Raw genomic sequence first — 20,079 nt, forward strand, 5'->3', positions numbered from 1 at the left:
GGGAGGAGGCACAACAGGGACTCCCTGAACATCCTACTGCAACTGTTCTCTGCTGTAATTTTGTCTGCATTGTAACTTTACTTTCCTAGACTTCTCATACTACCTCTTTTCTGAAGATGGAATAAAACTGGCTTTAAAATTTTCCTTTCGGGGTACTTGAGTGGCTCAGTCGGTTAAGCACCTGACTCCTGTTTTTGGCTCAGGTCATGATCTCAGGGTTCTTCTTTAAACAACAAAAAAAAATTCTTATTTATTCTTGAGAGACATAGGCAGAGACCCAGGTAGAGGGAGAAGTAGGCCCCCTGCAGAAAGAGCCTGATGCAGGGACACAGGGACTGGGCCCACAACTCTGGGATCATGCCCTGAGCCAAGGGCAGAGCTCAACTACTGAGTCACTCAGGCGTCCCTGATGAGGGTTCTGAGATTGAGCCCTGGGCTCTGAGCTGGGTGTGGAGCCCACTTGAGATTCTCTCTCTGTACCCCCTCTTCCCGAGGTCACTTGTGCTCCCTCTCTCTCTCAAAGTATATGCACATACATGTATGTATAACACATATGTGTTTGTATGACACATATATTTGTATAGGATACGCATATATATATTATCCTCCTTCCTCCATAATCCCTCATAATCCAATAGCACGATCTAACTTTTGGAGGCATGAGAATCAATGTATCAGTAAGAAACTTCTGGCAGGCTTTTGTGCATTTAGTAAAACAGATGTCCTCACTGGCTGGGTGTCCACCTGTGTTGTAACTGGCTGTCCTCCAGGCTATACACCAGAATCACCAGATGCTCAGGCCCCACGTGAGAAGATCAGAATAGGCCCACGCATTTTTTGATGCTGGAAGGAGAAAAAAGTTATTTTTTGGGGGGGAGGGGAGCATTCAAATATGACAATAATAATTTTCTTTATCCCTCTTTTTCCAAAGCATGCCTGCCCAGATCCCTGACACAGAATTCACGGTACCTGGTATATTAAGTGTTCCTTTGACACCATGCAGAGACAACAGCTAAAATTATCCACTTGAGGTCCTACTCCCTGTGGGAAGGCTGGCTTTTGCCTATTTTTTTTTTCTTTTAAAGATTTACGTGTGATCCTGGAGTCCTGGGATGGAGTCCCGCATCGGGCTCCGTGCAGGGAGCCTGCTTCTCTCCGCTCTCTGCCTGTGTCTCTGCCTCTCTCTCTGTGTGTCTCATGAATGAATAAATAAATAAAACAACAAAAAAGAATTAAAAAAAAAAAAAAAGGGACGCCTGGGTGGCTCAGTGGTTGAGCGTCTGCCTTTGGCTCAGGGTGTGATCCTGGAGTCCTGGGATCGAGTCCCGCATCGGGCTCCATGCAGGGAGCCTGCTTCTCCTCTCTCTGCCTGTGTCTCTGCCTCTCTCTCTGTGTGTCTCATGAATGAATAAATAAATAAAACAACAACAAAAAAGAATTAAAAAAAAAAAAAAGATTTACTTATTAGAGAGAGAGCGAACACGCAAATAAGAGGTAGGGAGACAAGGCGTCTGAGTCTGGGGTTGATCTCACAACCCTAAAATTATGACTCCAGCTGAAGTCAAGACTCAGATGCTTAACAGAATGAGCCACCCAGGTGGCTATCCACTTGGCCTATTCTAACAATAAACCCAAAATGTTTTACCTGTTTTTCACGAAAGTACAAAGATGTATGAAGCCAAATATCGGTGCACATCTTTGAATTTCCCAGTATTTATTCAAGCATACAAATCCTGAGAATTTAAGCAAATAAAGATGCTTCCTCCCTTCCGCCGCCTAGTTCTACGAAATCAGAAAATAATTGCTTCACGTCTCCATTAGCAGACATCATCAGAACCTACACGGTATATTTACCCACCTACCCACGCCCGAGGTTGTACAAGTCAGTCTCAAGTTTTTCCTTACTGAGCTTTCACAAATACACCAATTCCTTCCTTTTCGTAAAGCCTGCTTTGTTCAACTATTCGTTCTTGCTCAGAGGCCTTCTAAACTGCCTTGGGGCCCAAGCTCAAAGATTTTAACACTATCAGAATCCTCTCCCAGGTTTCTCAAACTTTCCAGAAATAAATATCTTTAGAAAGGAGTGGAGCTTATAAAATACTCCTTAAGTGTTCCAGAATCACCCGGGGCACTTGTTAAATATACAGCTTAACCAGGCTTCTCCCGGAAGTAACGGATTCAAGTGCATAGGTGAAAGACAAGAAATCTGTATTTTAACAAGTGTCGCAGATTCTGGAAGTACATCTTTTTCTGATGGTATCACTGCTCCTGTGCCTGCCAGCTTCTCATGCGGTCTTCCCTCCCTGTCATCCACCGTGCTCCCTTCCACGGATACACCTTCCTTTAACCTATTCATAGTAGTTTTTTCCTCCAACAAATCCAGCCACACGGATTTCTCATTCTTCTCAATTCCTGACACATATAAGTCCTGTGATACAATATTTGACTTTTAAGTGTACTATATTCAGTATAACTTGTGGATTGAAGGGTATCTATCTTGTTTATTTTTTCTAGGTAAAGTCCAGTGTTGAGACAGCAAGCAACATTAAATGATTTGCAAATGTTCATAAAGTGTGTTGCATGTGCTTCTGAAGCCATGTTTATTAACTCAAACGCCCCCAATGGTTTCCTAAACTCTTAGCATTGATATGCTACAAGAAAATGATACCTTAGTTCTCCCACAAGGAAAGCAATTTTTTCTGTAGAAACTTGATAATTACAAGCTTTCCCATTTCTCCTCTCTCATCAGCAGCTTACTCAGAGTTAAGGGACACACTAAATACAGCGGCCTCCTGAAATGAGCTGGTATTTGCTTTTAAACTTGTACCAAAAAAAATGCAACGTGTTCCAGTGTGATGAACAGTAATTCAGCCAACTCTTAATTATCTGAGGAGGACTCTGGAAGACAGCACTTATAAAGCCACAGAGGACTCTGGACTGCTTTTCACCTAGTACAGTAACTGTGGCAATCGCTGCTTCTTTGTGGGGGTGCTGTCCTTGCGTGAGAAAAGACAGCAAAACACGGAGACTGTCTCCCAGTTCCCCTTCAAATTCTAGTATCCGAGGACTGGATGGCTGTACTTATCTTCCTCGTGATCTCTGATTGCCAAGGGGCAGAAGTTAGGAAGGAAATGATTATCAAGTGGAGTCCAGAGTTGGGACTCATTACGTCCCCCCAGGCCCTCAACCACGTACTCTCTCGAGGGAGAGTACCTATCAGGTACCTGTAGACTTCTCTTGCCAGACTGCCAAACGCCTAAACTTTGGGCATAGAAGAATGATCTGGAGCTTCATTATTATTGTTAGTTTTTTAAGTAATGTGGACTCTGGGGCCCAGCAATAACAACTCATTAGGTCATAGGTCTAGAGTAGGATCCATTAGTCTATATTTTTATAACACCTAATGCTGGTTCTAAGCCTCTTTGGAAAACATTATACGGAGGCTCTTCTCTCACATCCATGCTGCATGTGTTTCCCTTTTTGCTCCTGCCTTTTCCTAAGTAAAATGTTTTAATTTTTTTTCAAACCTAACCATATTTCTAGGCCCAGCTCAAGTTATCAGTTCTTGAAGCCTAAAAAAAAAAAAAAAAAAAAAAAAAAAAAATCAATCACCTTTGCTGTAAGGGACTTCCCAACCTCCAGTACCCTTGTGCCAACTGTAAAAGAATAAAAGGTGTTCCCTTAAGGTAGACACTTCATGTGCAAGCGCTTCTGTCTCTAGGGAGTAAACTCTGTAAAGGCAGACTAAGGTTCACACAGTTTTACCACCTATGATAATAAGCACGTACAGGGTATGAGGCATCCTGCAGACTTCTGGAATGAGTGAGTGATCAACCAATGAGCGAATGAATGTTGTTTCTTCTAACAAGTGGCTGAAGCTAAAAATGCATGAAAAAGGAAAACTGCCTAGACTCTGTAGTAACTAAGAACCATAAAAGTCTCTCAATTTCTTTGTCAAACTAGGGTTTCAGAGACTTTTTAAAAGTTCATTAAACACCTCTCTGTGGGGATCCCTGGGTGGCTCAGCATTTGGCGCCTGCCTTCAGTCCAGGGCGTGACCCTGGGGTCCTGGGATCGAATCCCGCATCGGGCTCCCTGTATGGAACCTGCTTCTCCCTCTGCCTGTGTCTCTCATGGATAAATAAAATCTTAAAAAAAAAACAAAAAACAAAACAAAAAACAACAAAAAAAAAACAAAAAAAAAACCCACAAAAAACAAAAAACCCTCTCTGTGTCAGAAGCCAAACATTCCAAATGCTCTTTTTCCCCTCGGCTAATAGCACAGTTATCCGGCTAATAGCACAGTTATCCGTATCTGCATTACACAAGATACCGGTAATTGCAGATGTACCTAGGAACCTGGCCTGAGGGACTCAGATACGAGCTGGTGCAGGAGACACCAACTCGTTTTCTCTTTCATTTCTCCCACCTCAAACCTAACAACGTTCCATCTAAAAATTTCCAGCAAGAACGAACGCTAAGAGTCATTAGGTGGCACCCATTCTAACAGCTATTTCACAACCTGCCGAATGCCTATTTGGGGCGGGGGAGGGGGGACCCAAAATCCTGGGAATAGGATCAGGGTGATTTCATGTAATGAATGTGTTTACTGCACTATTAAAAACAACCAAAAGCATAAAACCTGAATAATACGGAGCGTAAAGTCTACAGTAACCAGGTTAGCCACTCTAATTTTAAAAGTATGTCTCAGCCTAACCAGCCACCAATAATCCAAGAGCTTAAAGTCTTAGCTTCAATCGCTTTTAGATTTCAGATGATCACTTTCGTTAAAAAAAAAATTAAAGCCACGTTAGACATATTCTACCTCTCTGTTTGCCCTAATTTTAATCCAAGACTTTTGAGTGAAATGTACTTATAATGTAGGATGGTTGGACCAATGTCCTGGACGGTAATAACCTAACTTAAGCACAGCTAAAATAGGCTTTTTAGTGCGGGGAATTGCCAGTTTTGAAAGAGAATCTTCATTTCTCATATTAAAAAGTATCCTTAGAGGGCGATCCCTGGGTGGCTCAGTGGTTGAGCATCTGCCTTGGGGCCAGGGTGTGACCTGGAGACCCTGATGAGACCCACATCGGACTCCCTGCAAGGAGCCTGCTTCTCCCTCTGTGTCTCTGCCTCTCTGTGTGTCTTTCATGAATAAACAAAAATCTTTAAAAAAAAAAAAAAAAAGTATCATTAGGGACACCTGGGTGGCTCAGTGGTTGAGCACTGCCTTGGGCTCAGGGTGTGATCCTGGGGTCTTGAGGTCAAATCCCGCATTGGGCTCCCCGCAGGGAGCCGGCTTCTCCCTCGGCCTATGTCTGACTCATGAATGAATCAATGAATAAATAAAATAAAAAATAAAATAAAATGTATCATTAATTTGTATGTAATCTTTGACCACCGTACTGTATCCTCGGGTGGAAGAGGAGGCAGCAAAAAAGGCCAAGTCCAGGGGATGTGATGTCGGAAATTGGCTCCAGACAAACAGAAGGCATCACCTTTACAAGGTCTCAACCCAGGCACACAGGACACAGATGGACTAGGTGGGAGAGTGCAAGGCTCCGGAAAAAACCCAGATAAATGTAAAAGGAGTCAATGTGCGTTACCATATGGCGAACACGATTAAAAAAAAAAAAAACCCGTACCATCTAAATCATCTAAATCATGCAATTCCGTGACCAAACGAGTATCACCTTAGATGACTTTTGTACGCAAAATTCCCATGATTAGCACAATAAGCAGGAAAACAGTCAGACGCTAATCCGCGGCCAAGTCGGGAAAGCGATGCGCCCCGGGCACCGCGTCCGGGGCCCCAAGGCGACCCGGATGACGCGCGAGGAGGGGAACGCGGGGAGGGGCGCACGGAGGGCAAGGGGAGGGGGCGCGGGGAGGGCAAGGGGGGCGCGGGGGGGGCGGGGAGGGGGGCCCAGGGACGGGGCGCAGGGACGGGGCGCGGGGGAGGGGAACGCGGGGAGGGGGCGCAGGAGAGGACAAGGGGAACGCGGGGGCCGGGCGCGGGGAGGGCAAGGGGAACGCGGGGAGGGGGCGCGGGGAGGGCAAGGGGAAGGCGGGGAGGGGGGCGGCGAGGGGGCGCGGGGAGGGGGCGCAGGGAGGGGAACGCGGGGAGGGCAAGGGGGGCGCGGGGGGGGCGGGGAGGGGCGCGGGGAGGGGGCTCCGCTTCCCGGGCCTGACCCCCCCGCCCCCCCCGCCCCGCCCCGCGCCGCGCACTCACCGGTCCGGGGACACGACCTGGCGGGGGGCGCCGAGGCCGCCGGGAGCCGGGGGGCCGCGGGCGGAGGCGAGCGGCGGCGCAGGCCGGGGGCGGGCAGGCGGCGCAGGCCGGGCGCGTCTCGGTGCAGCAGGGCGGAGCAGAGCCGCCGCGGGCTCTGATACATGCCGGGCGCCGCCGCCGAGGCCCCGCGCGGGAGGGGAGGGGAGCAGCGGGCCGGGCCGGGCAGGGCAGGGCCGGGGCCGGGGCGGGCGCGCCCCGCGGGCTCTGGGGGGTCGGACCGCGGCGCTCAGCTCCCGGCCGCCCGGCCCAGGCCTCGGCGCAGCGCGGGGCGGGCGGGCCCGACGGCGGCGGAGCGGCTCCCGCGCGGCGAGGGCTGAGCGCAACCGGCGAGCTCCGCGCGCTGACAAAGCGGGCGCGACCACGCGAGGCCGGGAGGGGGGCGCCGAGGGGCCGGGCGGCGGCAAGACGCGGCTGCGGCTGCGGGACGCCGGGGGCGGTGCTCGGGGGGCGGGCGGGCCCCGGGCTCGGCGTGCGGCGGAGGCTGTGCGCGGCCCGGGCGGACGGGGGGCGGCGGGAGGGTTTTAAGGAGACGCGCCTCCCCTTCCGCTGGCGGCAGTGGGACCGCCCACAGGCCCGCGTCGGGAGCCGCGCGGCGGAGGCCCCGGGACACGTGTGCGTCCAGGTGGGGCCGCGTCCGCGCGGGCGGCAGGGGCGGGGGCGGGGAGGGGGCGGAGGTGGGGCCGGGGAGGGCGTGCGGGGGCGGGCGGGGGAGGGCGTGCGGGTGCGGGTGCAGGTGCGGGTGCAGGTGCGGGTGCGGGTGCGGCGGAGGGGGCGGGGGAGGGCGGAGGAGGGGCCGCGGGGTCCGGTCCGGTGAGGCCCCGTGGGTGCGGCCCCGTGGGTGCGGCCCCGTGGGTGCGGCCCCGTGGGTGCGGCCCCGTGGGCCGGCGCTTCCCTCCTGGGCCGCGTCTTACTCACGCAAAGGGGCACAAGGTGGCAAGAAAGATCAGGCCGCAAGGCTCTGGGGGAAACCAGCGCTGGAAGATCCCGAAGCTTCGCAGTAGAGGTCACAACAGGCTTGAGGGGGGAAAGAAAGAATTTGAAAGTGAAAACACGTTCAAGAGAGAGGGGGAAAACCAGGCTCGAGGATTCCGGGGGGTTTCCTGGAAGCGGCGTTGAGCGGGGCCTTGACCGGGCGTAGGTTTCAGCACAGGGAGGGCGGGCGGGTGCGGGGGTGCGGGGGGAGGAGAGGAGCAGAGGGCCCGGGGCCGAGTCGGGAAACCGGACTCTCAGTTCTGTAGGATGGAAGCGGAGGAGCCGGATGCAGAGATGAGCCCGAGTGTGGATGGCACAGGTGATACCAGGCGTAATTGGGTAGGAAACGTGGCTTGTTAATGTTTTGTGAGCTATGCAGAGATATGAGGGCCTTGTTTTATTTATTTATTTTTACTTTTTTAAAGATTTTATTTACTCATGAGAGACACAGAGAGAGGCAGAGGGAGAAGCAGGTTCCCTGCAGGGAGCCCGACGTGGGACTCGATCCCGGGACCCCGGGGTCACGCCCTGGGCCGAAGGCAGATGCTCAACAGCTGAGCCACCCGCTGAGCCACCCGGGCTGCCCAAGGGTCATGTTTTATTTATTTATTTATTTATTTATTTATTTATTTATTTTATTTATGATAGTCACACAGAGAGAGAGAGGCAGAGACACAGGCAGAGGGAGAAGCAGGCTCCATGCACCGGGAGCCCGACGTGGGATTCGATCCCGGGTCTCCAGGATCGCGCCCTGGGCCAAAGGCAGGCGCCAAACCGCTGCACCACCCAGGGATCCCAGGGTCATGTTTTAAATGGAGGTCTTGTGTCTCTGCCACATGAAAAGGCAGGAGAAAATAGACCAGCCGAGATGAAAGATGTTTCTAGATCAGCATCTGGTATTGCAAAAGAATGGATGGAAGAAGCATCTCCCATTGGGCGGGAAATGGCTGACCAGGAGTGGAAGCGGAGTGAGGGGGACGGAGACCCAAGACTGGATTCCTCTTTCAATGAGTTATGAGCCAGAAATGTTTTCTCGGTTTTCCCATGATTTCCCTGTTCTCTCCTATCTTGTGGAATTGGAAGCCTTTCATTAGCAAGGATATTCAAAACATTTTTCAGACCCTGGTTATATGCCTAATACCCACAGGGTATGGATGAGTCAGTCACCTGGCACAAGTTGATCACAACTCTAGGAGATAATCTCCTTAGCAAATCCTTAAGTTCTCTTGGTCTCCATTTCCTTATCTATAAAACATAGAATCATACTTCAGTCATTACATGAGATAAAAGGTGATAAGAAAATTAGCCCATAAAAAGTGGGCTAATATAACAATATAACAATATGTTGAACTAGAATCTAGGTAATGGGTATGTGGGTGTTCATTTACAATTCTTTATCTTTTCCCTATGTTTGGAAATACTCATAATTTTTTTTTTTTTTTTTGGAAATACTCATAAGTGCGGAAAAGTGCTCTGAAAAGTTAAAAGTGCTGTTCAAATATAAACTCATTAAAAGGATTTCAAAGGACAATTCTACACTGGGAGTGCATCAGTATTATTATTTTTATGATATACTAAACGTGTCTATTTTAAACAATCAGAAAAACATAAAACCTACTTAAAAAAATTCATCCAGTAAACATTTGTTGAGTGCACGGTATGCCCCAGGCTCTGTGTTAGGGCATGCAATAATGGACTGAACAGTCTGTTCACTGTTGAGTGGGTGAGACATTGTATAAACACGAATATAATTACCCGATAGTAAATACAGAATTATGATAGGAGCAAGATACCATGGAGACACAGGAAATACCTAGTTGCCTGGAGAAGTCAGGGAGGCTTTTGGAACAAGGTGACTTCTAAGCAGAAAGGGATGACGGATGATATCCCCTGAGAAGAGCGAGGCAAAGAAAGGAGGGATGTTCCAGGAACAGCAAGTACCACGCTTTGATAAGGCTTGAGTGCAGGGTGCCCATACGGGAGTGGCAGAGATGAGGTGGAAGCAAGAACCAAAGTGTGAAGGGCTCTCAGAAGAGTTTGGACTTTATCCTGAAGGTTCTGAAGAACCTCTGAAAAAATAAGCAGATCGTTTGTACTATCCTGGTTGCATTTTTTTTTTTTTTAAAGATCATGCCGTCAGCAGTGGGAAGGTGGACTGGAGACCAGGGAAGAGTAAGAAAATGCAGGTAAGGAAGAGCATGTGCTGGGTCGGAATCCCAGGAGGAGAGGCCGGGCAAGCATGCCTATTTTTAAAAAACAAAACACAACACACAGGTGATTCTGACGCACATCTCTCTTCCTCTCTCAGCAAATAAATTGGGGGAGTGATGGTGGAAAAGAGAAGGGTTTTAAGAACTATGATGGAAACAGAAACCACAGGGCTGAGTGGCAAGTTAAATCTAATGGTCGAGGGAGGAAAGGACAGAGTCTAGGTCTGACCTGGGTGAGGGTGGATAGCAGTACCAGATAAGGAAAAGAGGTGGAAATGCTGCTCTCCAGGGAGCACTGAAGGTCGTCAGCACATATAATTGTGATGTGCTCATGGAACTCCCAGGTGGAGTCACTTTGTAGACAAAAACTATGGACTTGGAGTTCATAGGGTCAGGGGCAAGCACTTTCTAGAGCTCCGGCGCTGAAGCCTTGGGTAGTGAGGTCATCCACAAAAAGCCTTTTGAGTGAGACAGGAAAAGCGTTAAGGAGGAGATCCCTGGAAACACTTACCTTTAAGGATTGCTAGAAGGGAGACTCGACACCTGGTCAGAGGAGAACAAGGAGGGGTTGGTGTCTAAAAGTAAGGGGGCAAAAAGCTTTGGGGCACCTGGGTGGCTCCGTTAAGTGTCTGCCTTCAGCTCCTGTCATGATCTCAGGCTCCTGGGATCGAGTCCCTTCCTGCTCAGTGGGGAGCCTGTTTCTCCTCCCTCTGCCCCTCCCTCCAGTTTATAGGCTCTTGGTCTCTCTCTTTCAAATGAAATCTTAAAAAAAGTTTCTAGAAGGATATAGTAATGATGAACGCTCCCAAGAAATCAAGGTGGGGACTGAATCCTTTGACAGAAGGCGGGTCTTTAGCTACTGTGAATAGTTGTAGACAGGCATGGGAGTGGTGGAGGAAATCAGATTGCACGGATTAGTGGGGCTGGAAGGCTGGAGGTCCATGAAAAACAATGGGATAAAGCCCCAAGTGAGTTTTCTTTGTTTCTGAATATTGGAGCAACCTCAAAACAGAAGCTGAGGAGAAGGTGCCCACTAAACATAGGAGACGTAGTTTTTCTGCTGTTGAGACTTTCTGCTTAGCGCCATTGTTGGCCTGGGAATTCTGTGACTCTGTCTACTAGCTAATCTCTGTTTACTAACATCAGCTGAAGCAAAGCTACACAAAAAAAGCACGCGTGAAGGCTGGAGGGCAAGGGAAATCTCTCTTCCTCTTTTTTTTTCTTTTCCAGATAATCTCTATGCTCAACATGGGGCTCAAACAACCCCAAGATCAAGAGTCACATGCTCTATCTACTGAGCCAGCCAGGCATCCTCTCTCCTTTTTCTAATAAGACCATCAGTCCTTTTGGATTAGGGCACTATCCTTATGACCTTATTTAACCCTAATTACCTTCCTAAAGGCTTTATCTCCAAATACAGTCATGTTGGGGGTTAGGGCTTCAGCATATGAATTTTGGGGTCACCAGTCGGTAGCACTGTCAAAGATCGGAAATACATCAGTTGGTTAGTAATCAAACAAACTGAAACAAAGTAAACAACACTCAAGTTGTCACTTTAAGTTATTCTTTCATTTTTTTTTTTAACAGTTAATAAAGTGAGTTCATTAATTTATTTTTAACTGGCCTCCACACCCAATGTGGAGCCCAATGCAGAGCTCGAACTTATAACCCTGAGATCAAGACCTGAGCTGAGATCAAGAGAAAGACACTCAACCGACTGAGACACCCAGGTGCCCCAATAAACTGAATTTAATAACAGATATTATCTTGAGCATATTTAAAAATGCAGAAAAATCCCAATTGTTTTGACTAGATTTTTTATAGTTAATAAATTCATTTGAATATCTATGTTAGACTCCTTTGGAGTTTTTTCATTCATTATATGCTTTTTTCTCAGAAGGTCACACTTTTTGTAAGTTGTCTTTTCAGAGGCTGGATCATCAGGCATCCTGAGTCAGGAGAATGTGTCTCACATCTCCTGTAACTGCAAGCAGGTTTGATTGCTCTGGACCCCATAACTGCTGTGGGGCTGGGGTCTTGCTTCCCATAACATGCGTCCAGCTCGCAGCTGATGTGCCCTGAGCGCGCCAAGGTCAAAGGAATCAGGTTCCTGCAAAATGTAGGACTACTTTGAGGAGTAACTGAATTTGGCTGGGTAACTCCACACAGGCCTTATAAATTCTCTGAGAACGGCACTGCTGCCTGCCATCCCTTCCTCCTTTCCTCCCTGCCCACTTTCTCTGCATCTTGCTTCAGACTTGCTGTAGGATGACCACTCTCTCAGCCTCCTCCAAGTCCTTCCTGTTCCCTTCACAGACCTTGCCCTAACAAATCTTTTGCATGTATTAAATGCCAGCTCCCAAATCTCAACAACAAGATGAAACTGAGTTTGTTGCTCACTGTTGCACAGGAGAGTTACCACCTCCAGAGAGCTTTGTTGTGTCCCAAAGGGGAAAGGGTGAGGCCTGTTTCTATGGAGATTTTGAAGTTTGATTTAAGGCAGGTCTACCAAGAAGGAGATCAGTCAGGTTCAATTTGTTGTTGTTGTTTTTTTTTTTTTTAATTTTTTTAATTTATTTATGATAGGCACACAGTGAGAGAGAGAGAGAGAGAGAGAGGCAGAGACATAGAGGGAGAAGCAGGCTCCATGCACCGGGAGCCTGACGTGGGATTCGATCCCGGGTCTCCAGGATCGCGCCCTGGGCCAAAGGCAGGCGCCAAACCGCTGCGCCACCCCAGGGATCCCCAGTCAGGTTCAATTTGTGATATGATAGTGATTTAAGATTGGTGGAAACGGGGAAGGATTAGCAAGGCTGGGAGAAGAGTGGTGGTAGGAAAAATGTCAACGGTTTCTATTAAAGAGTTGATTTTTCTTCTTTTTTAGGTTTATTTGAGAGAGAAATCGAGTGAGCACGTACGGACACAGAGAGGGAGAAGCAGACTCCCAGCTGAGTGGGGAGCCCAATGCAGAGCTCCATCCCAGGACCCCAGGATCATGACCTGAGCCCAAGGCAGATGCTTAATCCACTAAGCCACCCAGGCACCCCCAGTTGATGATTTTTCAAACAAGTTCCTGAATGAACAATAAAGTCATTTGCCCGGACAAGAGGCTTCTGGAATAGTACAGTTATGCCAATGAAGACAATGGAACAGTAAGTCAGGTTACTGTAGACTGGGGGGGGGGGGGGGGGGTGGTGGTAGCTGGTTTAGGTTTCACATTCATTCATTTTAGGTTAATTACTTGGCCTCTACTTCTTGGAGGACAGACTTACACAGCTACAAATATAAAAGCAAATTTCAAAAACCTTTCCTTGTTTTCTTTGTCTCAGTAATGGACAAACTCTTGTAGCAGTTCATGACCAGAAATTAGATTTTAATCTTTTATTCTTCATGGCCTCAAGGAATCATCAGATTTCCTCTTTATTCCTGAATTGTGACATCCAAAGCTATTTCATGGTCTTATTCTTGCGAGGTAAGGTCCAATTATGCCATATGAAATTATTATTCCCTGCTTCCAATTTATGGGCCAAATATTCTTTTTCATGATTAAAATTAAAACATGGCGATTAACTCAATAAGAAGCTCTTCTTATTCTTTAAAAAATAAGTACATAAAGCAAAATATCTCTTTTTTCAAGTCACCAACTTTTGTTATAATTCATGTATATCATAGAAAAAGGAATGTAGCAAACAGGGTAATGTGAAGAAATCTTACAGCAGCAGGTTCTTACATGCTGCTCTGTTTACATCTGGAACAGGTTCTCCCTCACATCAGGCACAGCAGCTGCACTTGCCTGATGCCTCCTTGGCAGATGCAGCCCTGGGCATGCTTGGCACAGCCTATGGGGCAGCAGGGGCAGCAGCTCTGCTTACAGCATGTGCACGAGTGGGCACAGATGCAGGAGCCACGGGGGGAGTGGGAGCAGTTGGAGACCCTTTTGAGCCAAAGTGAGGAACGAGGTCCAGAGCAGGTAATGCTGAGAGACACTGGTGCGGCTGGAGGCGTGGTCCATTTCTCCCCCCTTTTTTTTTATTAATGATTTCATCTATTTATTCATGAGAGAGAGGCAGAGACACAGGCAGAGGGAGAAGCAGGCTCTCTGCGGGGAGCCCGAAGTGGGACTCGATTCCAGGACCCCGGGGTCACGCCCTGAGCCAAAGGCAGACGCTCAACCAGGCGTCCCCATTTCTCTGTATTTTTATTTTTAAATTTTTTTTCTCTGTGTTTTTATTTTTTTTCCCTCTTTTTTCTCTGTTTTTAAAGAACATTCATAGTATGACTGAAATCTCCAAAGCTTTACAAAGAGGACAGCCTATTTAGTTCATCGGTTTGAGATTGTGTTTAGCTGATAAGAAACCTGAAGTAACTGGCTTAAAACAGAAAGATAGTGCTTCCTTTTTTTTCTTATTTAAAATAGCATAGAAGCAGGCAGTCCAGGGGTTGGTGTGGTTGACCAAGAAAGAATTCACTGACCATTTAAGCAAACGGGGATTTTTTTGGGCAATTAGAATTGTGATTCAGAGACAGATTCAGGTAGAAACCTGACTTGTGTTCCCAGGAAGAGGAAGAATGGGCAGAGTTATGAAGATGAAAGGTCACGAATGCAATCCTTATTTAGGATCAGTGAGCCAAACAGGGATGTGAAAGTCGGTCAACTGGGATTGGTTGGGTTAATATGCAAAAGAGGAATTGAAACTTGTCCTCAGATTGAGTTGGCTCCTTTTGAAGTGAGAAATGTGAAAAGTCATTCAGGTGTCCTGGTGAGAAGAGAGTTAAGTCCAGGCTGAGAGCCTGCCCCTGGCAAAGGGTTCATAGTTTCTTAGGTGATGATTTGCATAAATTCCTCCCTTATGGCCTATCTAATCTATTTAAAGAAACTGAAAACAGTTTAGTTTTTTTTTTCTTTTTAAGATTTATTTATTCATGAGAGAGAAAGAGAGGCGGAGACACAGGCAGAGGGAGAAGCAGGCTCCCTGCGGGGAGCCAGATGAGGGACTAAATCCCAGGACCCCAGGGTCACGACCTGAGCCAAAGGCAGATGCTCAACCACTGAGCCACGCAGGTGTCCCCCCTCCTGGTCCTATTTAAAAGAAACTCTTAGCGAGGCTTGCTTGCTCCATTTTGAAATCTTTTACATCTCCACATCACCTGAGATTGTGGTTCTGATGATGGATAGTTGGAAGACAAGGATCCCCGCCTTTGGAGGAACTCATCCTTTAAAAGATTTTACACCACCCTGGAAGGAGCCCTCCACCCTTTCCCACGTGATAGATGACAAAGACCTGATCAGATGACAGGCACATGTTTGATCAGATTAAAACACCCCACCCACAAGCTCATAAAAACCCCTAAATGTAGAAACTCCCCATGGCAACGTTCTTCCATCCCTTCTTGGGAGCTTTGTACTATCACTCAATAAACTTTGTTCTGGGGCCCACACTCCGTCTGGCCCATCTCTTCATTCTTTGAAGCAGCGTGACCAAGAAGCACGGGTATCAAGGGAAACGAAATCCTGCAATGGGATGCCTGGTGGCAATGGGATGCTCGTTCTCTGTGTCTCATGAATAAATAAAATATATTTTTTTTAAATCCTACAATGATTCCTTGTATCTTTCTGCTCTATCACCCACTGAACAGAGTTTCCAGCCTTCAGTTTACCTCATTGTTCAAGATAGGGCTGTTGGAGCCATCACGTTCACACTGTAGGCAGGAAGCAGAAGGAAAACAAAGGACCACACCAGCTATTTGTTCCCATTTTCAAAGAGCTTTCCTTAAAGGACTTCCAACAAGTTCCATGTAGATCTCATTAGTCATTTGGCCACACCTGTTGGCCTGTGGAGAAGAGTAGAAATGAGGGCTTCTAGTGGAGCGCATGGTCTTCAAACAAGCAAGAGAACCTGACATTAGATTGGCAACTAGTAGTTTCTGCTACATATGAGAACCGAGGAAGTGCAACTTTTATATTTGGAGTAAGCATGTGATAAGTCATCAAAGCTTAAATTGTGTCACGGTAAATAATACCAGAGGATGGGATGAATATAGGAACATCCTCATTTGCCCGTGCTGTTACAATCTGCTATGGAATCTAGCTGCTTGAGTGTCAGAACTGATAATAATAATGATCAAAAAAAAAACTTCCCCTATTTCTTTTTTTAATTTTTATTTATTTATGATAGTCACAGAGAGAGAGAGAGAGAGAGAGAGAGAGAGAGAGGCAGAGACACAGGCAGAGGGAGAAGCAGGCTCCATGCACCGGGAGCCCGACGTGGGATTCGATCCCGGGTCTCCAGGATCACGCCCTGGGCCAAAGGCAGGCGCTAAACTGCTGCACCACCCAGGGTTCCCAAATACCCCTATTTCATTTATTTTTTTAAAGGCTTTTTTTATTTATTCATGAGAGACAGACAGAGAGAGAGAGAGAGAGAGAGGCAGACACAGGCAGAGGGAGAAGCAGGCTCCATGCAAGGAGCCCGACATGGGACTTGATCCCAGGTCTCCAGGATCAGGCCCTGGGCTGAAAGCAGCACTAAACCGCTGAGCCACCCGGGCTGCTCTATTTCATTTGTTCTTTTTTTTTTTTCATTTGTTCTTAAAACAAATATATAAGTGTCTTCCATCTGTCAGGCACTGTTCGAGATGCTTGAGATCTACCAATAAACCAAGATTCCTGCCCTTGTAGAGGTTAGATTCTAAAAAGGGTATATAGATAATAAACAATAAGTAACTATTTCTTTAAGAAAAACAATTTGAGAGCAAGGTAGTGAGGGCAGGCTCCACGCTGAGCATAAGCCCTATATGGGACCTCATCTCACAACCCTGAGATCATGACTTGAGCCTAAATCAAGAGTCAGGCACTTAACTGACTGAGCCACCGGCATATGCCCCACTAAATATTTCAATGATGAAGACCTAACTTAGAAATTTCAGGTCTTAAATTATACTTTGTAGGACACTAAGTCTATCTTAACCATCTCTATCAAATGACAAAACTACAATTTAGTAACCAATTTGATGTCCATTATTTAAGGGAAACCAATCTGTGTACGTCTAGGGAAGTACAGTGCCTCAAGAGCAATGGAGTGCTCTTCCCGAGGGATTTGGGGCAAGAACAAGTCTCACAGAGCTTTAGAAGGAGCAACTGAGAAACAGCATGATTGGCTAGGAGATCAGGGATTTCCTTATAAGGCTAGCAGGTTCGGTCTTCTAGGGTAAGGTAAGCTAGCTAAAGCTGGGTTGGATGGTTATGATTGGTGTACGGTGGGATTCCGTGACAGGTGTTTCTGGTCCATGCAGGCTGACTTGAGTTTAGATTTGTGGCTTGGACTGGGCCACTGGGTAACCTTCATTTTGTGGGTCCAGTTATATGAAGTAAATTAATGATATCACTACTCCATATAAGTGTAAATTGGTACAACTTCTTGACAAATGCTATGAAATGGTCATATCCTTTAATTCATTAATTTTAATTCTCAGGAATCAGAATCTATCCCAGGAAATAATCCTAGACACCAAAGGCTTTCTGCATAAAGATAATAATCTTTTTTTCCCATTATTTCAGATAGGGAAAAACTGGAAGCAATCTATCTGTCCAGTGATAAGATAATGGTTGAATAAACTGATACCTCCATTGGCATTAAATGATATTTATGAAAACTACTTAATGGCATGGAGAAAAAAAATGGCATGGAGAAATGCTTCTAGTGTTTAGTGACAAAAACCCAAAACACCTACAGTGCAAAATTATTGGAAGAAAATACACTGAAATATTAATAGTGATTATCTTTGAAGGTTGGGGTCCTTATCCCCCTACTTGGATACATTTTTTTCTTATTTTCTTGATTGGTCATTTATAAACAGGTAAAAATAAGAAATGAACACAATTACTGGAGACTGATTTTTTTTTATAACTTAATTTTTATTGGTGTTCAATTTACCAATATACAGAATAACACCCAGTGCTCATCCCGTCAAGTGTCCGCCTCAGTGCCCGTCACCCATTCCCCCCCCCCCCCCCCCGCCCTCCTCCCCTTCCACCACCCCTAGTTCGTTTCCCAGAGTTAGGAGTCTTTATGTTCTGTGGAGACTGATTTATTGTTCTTTTTTTTATTATTTTTTATTTTTTATTTATTTATGATAGGCACACAGTGAGAGAGAGAGAAGCAGAGACACAGGCAGAGGGAGAAGCAGGCTCCATGCACCGGGAGCCCGACGTGGGACTCGATTCCGGGTCTCCAGGATCGGGCCCGGGCCAAAGGCAGGCGCCAAACCGCTGCGCCACCCAGGGATCCCCCCTGATTTATTGTTCTAAGGTGAGTACTAAGTAATTGACCTCCACAAGTGTTGACCTCACATTGTTATGCATCTGTTGTCTTTCTGTCTATACAAAGATCTGCTATAAGTTTTTCATAATCGGCCCTGCTAATCATCTAGGTAAATTGAAATCATATCAGATTTTGACTGGTTCTAAGGAGAAGAAGAAAACCAGCACTTCCACTGATGGAGTAGTCCAAGCTCCTTCAGTGTCACAGGAAGAACTTTCAGAGATTATCTGTGCAATCTTTTTTATTCACAAATGAGGAAAAAACAGAGGCCCATAAGGTTAGGCTGATAATAGCTAAACAGGAAACGGGAGTTAGGGTTACTGACTTTCTGAAAAATCAAGCCAATCTCTAAAGTCCAACCAGAGCTTCATGATTCAATTCCCCAGTACTGGCTATAATTTAAAAAGAAAAGAAAAAAAAAAAAAAAAAAAACAAAAAAAAACACAAGCTATCTGAGAATGCTGATGGTAAGGGGAAGCAGAATAACTAGCTGTCAACTCGATATTTGGACATCTGCTTCAATATGGAAACAGATGATTTAAGGTTTTCGTTTTAACAGCTTTTTTGAGATAAATACCATAACAGTTCACCTGTTTAAAGTATACAATGCAATGGCTTTTAATACACTTGCAAAATTGTGCAACCATCACGGCACTCAATTTTAAAACATTCTGATGATCCTAAAAAGAAATCCCATAGACACTAGCAGTTACTTCTTCATTTCTCCACAAGCCTGTCCCCGGGCAACCATGAATCTCCTGTCTGTCTCTATAGATTACCCTATCATGGACAGTTCATGTAAGTGGAGCCATTCAATATGTGGTCTTTTGGGGCTGCTTCTTTCACTTAGCATAATCTTTTCAAGATTCAGGTACTCATTCATTGTCATGGCCAAAAAAGTTCTATTGTAAGGATATACTGCATGTTGTGTACCATTTCGGTTGGTATATTTGAGTTGTTTCCACTTTTTGGCTATTACGAATAATGCTGTTGTGAACATGTGTGTGCAAGTTTTGTGTGGACATATGTTTTCCTTTCTCTTGGATTTATACATTAGAGTGGAATGGCTGAGCCATATGGTAACTCTATATTTAGCCTCCTGAGGGATTGTCAGACTATTTTCCAAAGCAGCTGTACCATTTCACATCCTACCAGCCATGTAGGAGAGTTCCTATCCGCCCACCCCACCCCCTTAGCAGCAAGTGTTACTGTTTGTTTATAGCCATTTTAGCTAGCGGGTATGAATTGATGTTTTATTGTTTTTGATTTGCATTTCCCTAATTATTGATGATGTTCAGGGAAATGTTTATTCATATTTTTGTGCCCATTTAAAAAATTTGGATGATTTGTCTTTTTATTATTAAAGTTTTTTTTTTTTTAAGATTTTATGTATTTGTTCATGAGAGACAGAGAGAGAGAGAGAGGCAGAGACACAGGCAGAGGAAGAAGCAGGTTCCCCACAGAGAGCCTGATGCGGGACTCGATCCCAGGACCCGAGGGTGACACCCTGAGCCAAAGGCAGATACTCAACCACTGAGCCACCCAGCACCCCTATTATTGAGTTGTAAGATTTATTCTTATATTCTATAGAAGGCCTTTATCAGATATAATTTTCACAACTTTTTTCCTATATTTTAGGGTGTCTTTTCAGTTTCTTTTTTTTTAAGTTTTACTTTTTTTTTTTTTTTAAGATTTTATTCATTTATTCATGAGAGACACAGAGAGGCAGAGACACAGGGAGAGGGAGAAGCAGGCTCCATGCAGGGAGCCCAATGAGGGACTCCATCCCAGGACCCTGGGGTCATGCCCTGAGCCAAAGGCAGAGGCTCAACCGCTGAGCCACGTGCGTCCCTGTCTTTTCAGTTTCTTGATGCTATTATTTAAAGCATAAAAGTTTTGAATTTTGATGAAATGAAAAAGTATTTGTTTTTATCACTTGTACTAAGTGGTTTTGTATCTAAGAAACCATTGCCTAACCCAAAGTCACAAAAATTTACCCCTATACTTTTTTCTAAGAGCTCTGTAATTTTAGCTTTTACATTTGGATCTATGATTTTTTTTTTTTTTAATAATCTCTACACTCAACATGGGTTTGAACACTCACAACCCTGAGATCAAGAGTCACATGCTCTTCCAACCAAGCCAGCCAAGTACTCCTCTATGACCCATTTTGAGTTCATTTTTGTATATGGTGTTAGGTAAGGGTCCAACTTTGAATTGTCTTGGCACTTTTCTTGAAAATCATTTGACCATGGGACACCCAGGTGGCTCAGCGGTTGAG

General features: G+C 45.9%; 1 protein-coding gene and 1 long non-coding RNA gene across 6 annotated transcripts in view; one reads left to right on the forward strand and one right to left on the reverse strand.

The window, feature by feature from the left end:
- NOCT (nocturnin) overlaps positions 1 to 6,737 on the reverse strand; it is a 29,910-nt gene extending 23,173 nt beyond the window's left edge. The window contains exon 1 of one of the 3 annotated variants that reach the window (XM_072755243.1): positions 6,236 to 6,737. In XM_072755243.1, the coding sequence (XP_072611344.1) occupies positions 6,236 to 6,398 (163 nt within the window). In that variant the 5' untranslated portion in view covers positions 6,399 to 6,737. The remainder of the gene's footprint in view (positions 1 to 6,235) is intronic. The other 2 variants (XM_072755242.1, XM_072755245.1) reach the window with 2 other exon arrangements.
- A 77-nt stretch (positions 6,738 to 6,814) lies between these two features.
- Positions 6,815 to 20,079, forward strand: part of LOC112934946 (uncharacterized) — a 46,668-nt gene continuing 33,403 nt past the window's right edge. For 2 of the 3 annotated variants that reach the window (XR_012000917.1, XR_012000918.1), the window contains exons 1-4: positions 6,815 to 6,917; positions 9,395 to 9,453; positions 12,362 to 12,629; positions 17,615 to 17,786. This is a non-coding gene — a long non-coding RNA (uncharacterized lncRNA). Of the gene's footprint in view, positions 6,918 to 7,525; positions 7,607 to 9,394; positions 9,454 to 12,361; positions 12,630 to 17,614; positions 17,787 to 20,079 lie in introns of all 3 variants that reach the window. The other variant, XR_012000919.1, reaches the window with a different exon arrangement.

Source organism: Vulpes vulpes, chromosome 4 (genome assembly GCF_048418805.1).
Source record: "Vulpes vulpes isolate BD-2025 chromosome 4, VulVul3, whole genome shotgun sequence".
Classification (NCBI taxonomy): domain Eukaryota; kingdom Metazoa; phylum Chordata; class Mammalia; order Carnivora; family Canidae; genus Vulpes; species Vulpes vulpes.